The sequence below is a fragment of the Capsicum annuum genome, chromosome 3 (genome assembly GCF_002878395.1).
Source record: "Capsicum annuum cultivar UCD-10X-F1 chromosome 3, UCD10Xv1.1, whole genome shotgun sequence".
Classification (NCBI taxonomy): domain Eukaryota; kingdom Viridiplantae; phylum Streptophyta; class Magnoliopsida; order Solanales; family Solanaceae; genus Capsicum; species Capsicum annuum.
The window spans coordinates 206,930,151-206,939,697 of NC_061113.1; the positions used below are offsets into that span (position 1 = coordinate 206,930,151).

Here is a 9,547-nt window from a genome sequence, read left to right on the forward strand (position 1 = left end):
TATGTCTATTTTACTTTGTTTTATTAAATATTATTAATTTTTTAATACTTAAATGACTTATAATAATTAAGTATGGGTAATTTAGTAAAACTACGATTGAAGTAGTTGAAACAGTCATGTTATAAATATCTATTTTAGTTTTTTATTAAATATTATTAATTTTTTAATACATAAATGACTTATAATAATTTCTTAGGGGTAATATAGTAACATAACGATTGAAACAGCTGAGGCAGGCATGTCGAACATGAGCAGCCTACTTCAGCAACTTATTGTGTCTTCTTATATAGGATACTAATAATATAATTTTCTTTAATGCTTAAATAACCATAATAAGTAATTAGGGAAGATATAGTAAAATCACAATTGGAGCCGCGAAGCCGACATGTATTAAAAGTGATATATCATAATAACTATAAAAAATTACTTGTGAAAATAATCTAAGTGAGTCTCATATAAGACGTCAAGCTAATTTTAAACATCAAGAGTTAATTTATTATTTTATATCTATTTCATCCTTTTTATTAAATATTATTAATTTTTTAATACTTAGATGACTTATAATAATTAATTAGGGGTGATATGGTAAAATTACGATTAAAGCAATTGAAACAGACATATCAAAAATGTTTATTTTACTTATTTGTATTAAATACTATTAATTTTCTTATACGTAAATAACTTATAATAATTAATTAAGGGTGATACAGTAAAAACATGGTTGTAGCAGCTGAAGCAGACATGCCGATCTGCTGCCTGCTTAAGCATAAAACTCCCTCTTATAAATAATTATTCAATTTAAATGACATAATGCTTAGATGACCATAATAATTAATAAGGGGTGATATAATAAAATCGTGATTGAAGTAGCGAAGTAGACATGTATTGAATGAATTATAATAACTAATTAGAAGTGATATAACAAAATTAATATAAGAAAATGTTTTTGAAAAAAATTAAGTGGATCTCATATAAGATGTCAAGTTAATTTAATATTAAATATTATTAATTTTCTAAAACTTAGATGATTTTATAATAATTTTTTAATATTAATTTTAATATTTAGATGACTCATAATAATTAATTAGGGGTGATATAGTAAAATTACGTCAAATCAACCATAGCAGACATGTCAAAAATGTGTCTTTTTTTTTATTAAATATTATTAATTTTTAATACGTAAATGACTTATAATAATTAATTAGAGGTGATACATTAAAATTACGATTGAAACAACTAATTTTTTTTTTCTGAATAATAACAGGTGAAACTTTGAGGAACTTAGTAGTCATTTTGAAAACTACCCTTTTATTAAATATTATTAATATTATAATACTTAAATGAAATAATTTATAATAATTAATTAGGGGTGATATAGTTAAATTACGTTTGAAATAGCTGAAGCAAGCTTCTAAAGCAGCCAGGACGACCCCCAGCTACTCAACATTGCCGCTTCAATTATAGAGTAATAATTTTTATTAAATATTATTAATTTTTCAATACTTAAGCGACTTATAAAAACATCAAAAAATAATTTATTATTTTATCTTTTTTCTTAATTACTATTAATTTTTTAATACTTAAATGACTTATAATAATTAATTATGAGTGATATAGTAAAATCACGATTGAAACAACTGAAACAGTCATATTATAAATGTCTATTTTAAATTGTTTATTAAATAATTTTAATTTTTTAATACATAAATGACTTAAAATAATTAATTAGGGATAATAAAATAAAATCACAGTTGAAACAGCTGAAACAGACATGTCGACCTCCTACGTGCTTCAACTGCTAAACTGCCTCTTATTATATAAGTAAAGTAAAAAAGTAAAATAAAAGCAAAAATTCACACTAAAAACAATTCTTAAGTCAGCTCTTTGGCAATCACAAGAAAGGGTTAATTGTATTGTTCAAGTAAATGAGTGTAAAACAAGCCACGTCAAAACTTTAAAATAGAATATTATGTTATTGAGCTGATGGTGTGTAAAAGAGCTCCCATAAAACTAGGTTAAATTGACCGACAATAACATGTAGATCTCCGTATCAAGAATAATAGTAGCAACCTGCAATCCAGAGTAATAACGGATCACATTGCATTGACAGTATAACTTTTACCCAATCAGTTTATATATAACTTAAAAACCTTAAAAGATTACATTCATCCTATGCAGCCATGCTTGGAGCTCAAACGCTATTGAAGACGTTGCAGTAGTAGCAGGCAATTGTTGTTTATATAAGCCACAGCATTTGAGAAAAAAGCTCATGCATTTATTTAAAATATAGGTCAAACACCCGCATTCGGATCAAAGGCAAATGAGATGCTACACAGATGCCAGATGGCCATGCAAACTCATTGAATTTCAAGACTGAAACATTCTAGACGTGGAAAAGCCTCATAAGCAATTAACTCACACCCCTTCACATTAACGATTGGCAAAAGCTATGAAACTCAAGAAAACATCATTACGACATTACCAAAATCAAACTTGTGAGTGGCGAATGAGCTTGAGGGTTTAGACCAGAAGCTCATGAATCTAACATGTTACATGACCTCATTAAGTGAACATAATGGTTAAGCCATTAAGTCATCTACACTTTCAACAGACGAGAGAAGACTTGAGTGATGTGGCGGTAGGAAGACACGTGCATGATGCCCACCGGATAACTGATTCAGTCACCACAATATCAATCTGTTCAAATTCACCAAGACCAATTGTATGGTTCCTCCTGCTCTGGATGCCGAGAGTTCTAGATCCATTGGATCCACTCTTTCTAACTTCTGCTGTCTTATCTCGTACCACTTGCTCAAAGCTTACAGGAGAGTCTGACAACATAAGCACCTTTCCCACACTGGCATCTGTGACACAAGTCAAATGGGTGTAATCCTAGGACTCCAGACGGCCATAAAAATTTGGATATAGCAGTTTACTTTTGAAGATTAAGTTAAAACAGAAAACTGTAAAATTACCTGTATGAAGTAAATCTACATCAGATGCTCTAACAGATAAATCAACTTCATAACTGCCTTGATCAACAACTAAATTCGGACCGAAGAATGTAAAACTCGGCAGTGTTAGAACAGGAGAAGCAAAGTCATGGCCATTTGATCCACCAGCACTACTGAAAGAGAATACAGCGGAGCCATAGGAGGTTGTCGATTGTTCGGTTAATAAAGTAGAAAATGATGTCTTGCACGTGAATCTTGGCGATTGGACATCAATTAAAACGGCAGAACATGTGCCAAAACTGATATCCTGATTCCGAGCCATAAGAGAAGAGCAGCAGGAGCCTTCATCTGAATGCACTTTTAGGCGTGGTACATTGAAATGTGGTAAGCTATCCCGTACCCAAGCATGATCTGTTACGTGTGAAATCATAATAAGGAAACACGAAGAACTACGCTGCTCAACTGATACATCCTCAACTGCTTCTCTACTTATTAGATAAAAGGAAAAACCTTTAAGAACCGAAAAATCTATCTCAATCAGAGAAAATCAGTATAGCAATTGGATCTTTGAAAGTTGAGTTCCAGCTTACGTAAGAAAAATTCAATCCATTGACTGAGGAATTTAGAAGATTTATTATCTGGAGAGGCAGGCTGATAGCACAAACAAAGTGTGGTATCAACTATCAAATACGTATATCATGTAGAGGTCACAAATATGGTACAGTTTCATAATCACAGGAATAAGAGTAACTTTGAGAAGAATATAAGATATTAAGTCTTTCAGAAATTGACGGATCTGATGCAGTAACATCTCCAATGAATTTAGATATTTTGGTTTTCATAGTTCACTATCAACTACAACTCTTAGTAGGTTTATTCTATATTCACAAGCTGATGTGCTTGATTTTTCTATCCTTTCAAATCAATTACTGATGTCCAACACAAATAAATATGCATTCTTGATGCATCAAATGTCATTCATCAGTTCTATCTAGGTAACAAGTATAATGAGTTTGATATTATATCTTGCATCGATAACCTACCTAAAATTTGCTGAGTTGTAAGCCTCTGAGAAGGATCGGTACATAGCATTCCTTTGATCAACTCTTTCGCCGAAGATGATATTGTCTCCCAGCGATCAGAAGGAAACCGCAAATCAGCTGCCCTGACAGCATCAAAGATCTTTGACTTTGTCTTCCCCCAAAATGGTGGTATTCCGCTAAGAAGAATGTAAAGAATAACACCAGTGCTCCAGATATCAGCTGCTTGATTATAACCTCCTGCGAGGACCTCAGGAGCTATATAAAATGGGCTGCCAACAGTACCATGCAAACTTTGACCTGGAACAAGAAAATTGATGATGCATTAAATTATGAAGAAAAGGTATAATAATGTTGTGTATTCGTTTTTTCAGAGGAAAAGGGAGGAATTACCTGGCCTGATGTACGTTGCCAGACCAAAATCAGCTAATTTTATCGGAGAAGAAGAACCCTTTGTAGCCAAGAGAATGTTCTCTGGCTTAAGATCTCTGTGTACAATGCCTTTATGATGACAATACATCACCACTTCCATTAGGTCATGGAAGAGAACCCTGGCCTCAGCCTCAGAAAATCTACCATGCCTCTCCAGCTGGTGAAAAAGTTCTCCTCCAGCACAAAGCTCCATTACTAGATGTACATTATCTTCTTCCTCATAAACCGCCTTGAGATCTACAACATTTGGGTGGCCAGAAAGCCTGGTCATTATTTCAATTTCAAGTTTGACACTTCGCACATCCTCCTGAGTCACCAATCTATTTTTAGCAATTGATTTACAGGCCAACACCTCTCCAGTGAACTTATCAGAGCATGTCCTGATTATCCCAAACTGCCCCCACCCCAGTTGTTCTCCAAGGACGTAACGATCATGCAAATTAGCACTATAATTTGCATCCAAAATAGTCTCACTCAAGTTTGCAACTTTATAGCAACAACATGTATAAAGTGATGTTTCAGTGTTGCTGTTGCTAATAGCAACAGCCATACGAGAATCGAACCCCAATATAACCAGAGAATACCAATTAAGATGTCAACTTTCGTTTCTCCGGTCTTGAAACCACTATCTTGTCAAAGTTACCCTCTCCAAAAAGTAGGAAAGCAAATTTCCAAGTCAAAGTAATTGATTTTGGTTCACATAAGAATAGACCATATCAATTTGGTCAACATACACTAAAAGAAGCTTCCAACAACTACATAAGGCGTTCAACTAATCTGTCCATTCTTCTCAATTATATCCTCATCACATTAGAAGATCAAACTCTTCCATCCTTCTAAATCAGCTGGATCTGACAAGTCAAGAAAACGCACACAACCTCAATTTCAACTTCACATACTGGAAAATAGAAATGATTGTTCTTATTCTTTATTAAGACAATAACTTTCCGAAAAACCTCACAAAATTCAGCTAAGCTACCAAACAAAATTCAGCTAAGCATATCTTTGGACAGATCCTACAACTATAATTATGTTAAAATGAAAACAACAAGCAACAAACAAAAACAAAAAAGATTCAGTATTTTCAAAAAATGATACTGTACTACACATTTCCACAACTATGACAAACTAACCAACAAAATCAAACTACATACTTTCACCAACAAACACAAACTAACACACACCCATTAGCAAAAAACACACATAAACAAAGATGGCGCCTTCAAACTAACCTCAAAAACACCCAGATCCATTATTTTCAAGAAACACATGAAAAGCCAAACTTTATTCAAATCAAAGGTGAAAAAATACAAATAGTAAAAGGAGTAAGGCAAAATGACGAACCAGAGAGGAGAAAAGGGAAGTGGGTCGGAGTTGGTATTGGAATTTGTTTGTCCACCACAACCCACAGGAGAGGAAGAGACCACCTGTGGAGAGTGGGGCTGTGTCTCTTCAAAATTCGTCTATAGCTTAAACCCAAACCCAACCTCTACATTATTTTTTTTGCATACGTATATATTTTCTATTTGAGTACGCTGAATCTTTGCGTTGTGCTCCGCTCCTTCCGTCCTTTATTATTTGTTCACTTTTACAACTTACTCCTATTACTTGATAAATATAATATTTTTTATCTTATATTAATTAATTATTTTATTAAAAATAATTATTTATTTCACCTTACTAAATCAAAAAATATTAATTAAATTTATTTTATATAATTCTTACAATCAATTTTTTTAAAATATTTACATTTATTTGTAAAGTTCTCCAAGAAGATTTGGAGACGCGTATTAGGGTAGAAGGTTAGTGCCAGTTTGGGTCGGTAGGGTAGGGCATTACTTGGTGGGTGTATTATTCTTGTTATGATACCTTGTTGCATATTGTGTTACGATTGCTTACTGTAGACACCTAAAATTTGTGGACTTTTCAATAAGAATTCAAATTCTGTTAGAGTTGTAGAAGACCACTTTAACCTAAATCTCACCTATTTAAAGGGAAACATGTTCCCTGAAACAGGCATCTTGAATATACCATAAGCTGATGGGTATTCGTAAAAAGATCGGGATCTCTAATATCCCACAAAATCATGGGATATTCATAAAGAGATCATCCTATGTTTAAGAATAAGCCACTAATGACCCTCGAATTACGAAGAAAATTAAGAGAGAAGAATCAAGAGAGGAAAAGATTTGTAACCACAATAGTTTATCAATAAAAAATTCTTGTTTCTTCCTATTTTTGTTTGTGGTTAAAATTTATTTTCCATGAATTTAAATTATGTTGCAAACAAATTGGCACGCCCAGTAGGACCAAATCTGTCCTTCATCTCTTCTCTCATAAATTAAATCTGCAAATCTGCAGCCGCCGCATAAAGATGGAAGCTCTCTTGGTACTTCAAGACTCGTCATCAAATCTACACTTTGACAAGCCTTGAAGTAGGGGGCATTTGTAGACACCTAAAATTTGTGGGACTCTTCAAGAAGAATCCAAATTCTGTTAGAGTTCTGGGAGGCTACTTTACCCTAAATCCCGCCTATTTAAAGGGTAACATATTCCCTGAAAGAGGCATCTTGAATATCCCATAAGCTGATGGGTATTTGTAGTTCGAGAAATACGCCACTAACGGCCCTTGAATTAATCCTATGTTTGAAAAATATGCCACCAACGGCCCTCAAATTACGGAAAAAATCGAGAGAAGAATCAAGGGAGGAACAGATTTGTACCCACATAGTTTATCAATAAAACTGTTATTTCTTCATATTTTTATTTGTGGTTGAAGTTTATTATCCATGAATTAAATTATGTTGGAAACAAATTGGCACGCCCAGTAGGACCAAATATATCCTTCATCTCTTCTCTCATAAATCAAATCTGCAAATCTGTAGCCGCCGCATAAAGTTAGATGCTCTATTGGTACTTCAAGACTCGTCATCAAATCTACACTTCAACAAGTCATGAAGTAGGGGGCATTTGTAGAAATCTAAAATTTGTAGGACTCTTCAAGAAGAATTTAAATTCTGTTAGAGTTCTGGGAGGCTACTTTACCCTAAATTCCACCTATTTAAAGGGTAACATATTCCTTGAAAGAGGCATCTTGAATATCCCATAAGCTGATGGGTATTCGTAAAAAGATCGGGATTTCCAATATCCCACAAAATCATGGGATATTTATAAAAAGATCATCCTATGTTTGAGAATAAGCCACTAACGACCCTCGAATTACGGAGAAAATCAAGAGAGGAAAAGATTTGTAACCACAATCGTTTATTAATAAAAAATTTTTGTTTCTTCATATTTTTGTTTGTGGTTAAAATTTATTTTCCACGAATTTAAATTATGTTGCAAACAAATTGGCATGCCCAGTGGGACCAAATCTGCCCTTCATCTCTTCTCTCATATTTTAAATCTGCAAATCTGTAGCCGCTGCATAAAGATGGAAGCTCTCTTGGTACTTCAAGACTCGTCATCAAATCTACACTTCGACAAGCCTTGAAGTAGGGGGCATTTGTAGACACCTAAAATTTGTGGGACTCTTCAAGAAGAATTCAAATTCTGTTAGAGTTCTGGGAGGCTACTATACCTTAAATCCCGCCTATTTAAAGGGTAACATATTCCCTGAAAGAGCCATCTTAAATATCCCATAAGCTAATGGGTATTCGTAGTTTGAAAAATACGTCACTAATGACCCTCGAATTAATACTATGTTCCAGAAATACGCCACTAATGGCCCTCGAATTATGGAAAAAATTGAGAGAAGAATCAAGGAAGGAATAAATTTGTACCCACATCGTTTATCAATAAAATTGTTGTTTCTTCATATTTTTATTTGTGGTTGAAGTTTATTTTCCATGAATTAAATTATGTTGGAAACAAATTGGCACGCCTAGTGGGACCAAATCTGCCCTTCATCTCTTCTCTCATAAATCAAATCTGCAAATCTGTAGCTGCCGCATAAAGATGGAAGCTCTATTGGTACTTCAAGACTCGTAATCAAATCTACACTTCGACAAGCCTTGAAGTAGGGGGCAGTTGTAGACACCTAAAATTTGTGGGACTCTTCAAGAAGAATCGAAATTCTGTTAGAGTTCTGGGAAGCTACTTTACCCTAAATTTCGCCTATTTAAAGAGTAACATATTCCCTGAAAGAGGCATCTTGATACCAAACTCCCCAAGAACACAACGACACAAACACCAAAATCAGTCTACTAGTTCAAGAACTATGGACCCTTTTGATGACCTCTCTCGAATTCGTAAGAAAAACAAGAAGGGAGTGATATCAAGAGTAAAACACACTAAAACAGCAACAACACTTGATGAAAAAAATGCAATAAAAACAACACACGGTTACAAGATAAGAACACAAACGGATTACATAGATATAGACAAACAATTACAAAAAATTAACGATAGATAGATAGACAAAGGGATGATATAATATTAACAACCCAAAAGCTTATTCCACTTTTGGACCTTTAATATCACACACAACCTAAACCTATCTCTTACACGACCTCAAGGGAACCGGAATTCCCAAGCAATCTCCGTTTCTAAGTAAATGATCAACACAAGAATTCCACCTTGTCTAAGGACTCCACCTTGCTAAAAACTCTCAAAGAGGCTACAAAATATATTCTCCAAAAATCTCTCAAAAATAACCTAATGAGGTTCTATTTATACCTAGGTTAACTTATTACAAATGACTAAAAATCCCTTGCAAAAGGCGGATGAACAGTGAACGCGGATGAACAGTGAACAGTTTTGGAGCTTGTGGGACTTGTTCTCTACACTTCAAAGCTTGTTCCTTGGATGGGCAGCCCCCGAGCTCGAGTCTTGATACATTGAACCCCGATCATGATCGTACCCGTATCATTCTCCCCTTCTTAGAAAGGATTTGTCCTCGAATCCGAACCTTGCAAAGCAATAGGAAGGACAAGCAAACAAAATTTCCTCAAGGTATCAGGGTTAGGATTAGTGTAATCAATCATAGCATCTTGCCAAGGTGGCTCAAACTTCACATATACCCAAACATCCCTCTTACCCGAATACCCTACCAAGGGAGAATCAACTAGTTTATCCACATAAGTGTGGATAAACTAGTTGATTCTCCCTTGGTAGGGTATT

The 9,547-nt window shown here is 34.1% G+C and overlaps 1 protein-coding gene across 2 annotated transcripts; it reads right to left on the reverse strand.

Annotated features, from left to right (window-relative positions):
- Window positions 1–2,253: 2,253 nt before the first annotated feature.
- LOC107863347 (calcium-dependent protein kinase 26) lies at window positions 2,254–6,029 on the reverse strand. Of its 2 annotated transcripts, none has more exons than XM_016709233.2 (5): window positions 5,771–6,029; window positions 4,388–5,277; window positions 3,998–4,294; window positions 2,976–3,365; window positions 2,254–2,864 (listed from the first exon to the last, which is right to left on the reverse strand). In XM_016709233.2, the coding sequence occupies exons 2-5, from the start codon at window positions 4,974–4,976 to the stop codon at window positions 2,605–2,607; spliced, it is 1,536 nt and encodes a 511-aa protein (XP_016564719.2). In that variant the 5' UTR covers window positions 4,977–5,277; window positions 5,771–6,029; the 3' UTR covers window positions 2,254–2,604. The 2 variants fall into 2 exon arrangements, with proteins under 2 accessions (XP_016564719.2, XP_047264559.1); XM_047408603.1 differs by having other exon boundaries at window positions 5,659–5,960.
- Window positions 6,030–9,547: the final 3,518 nt, after the last annotated feature.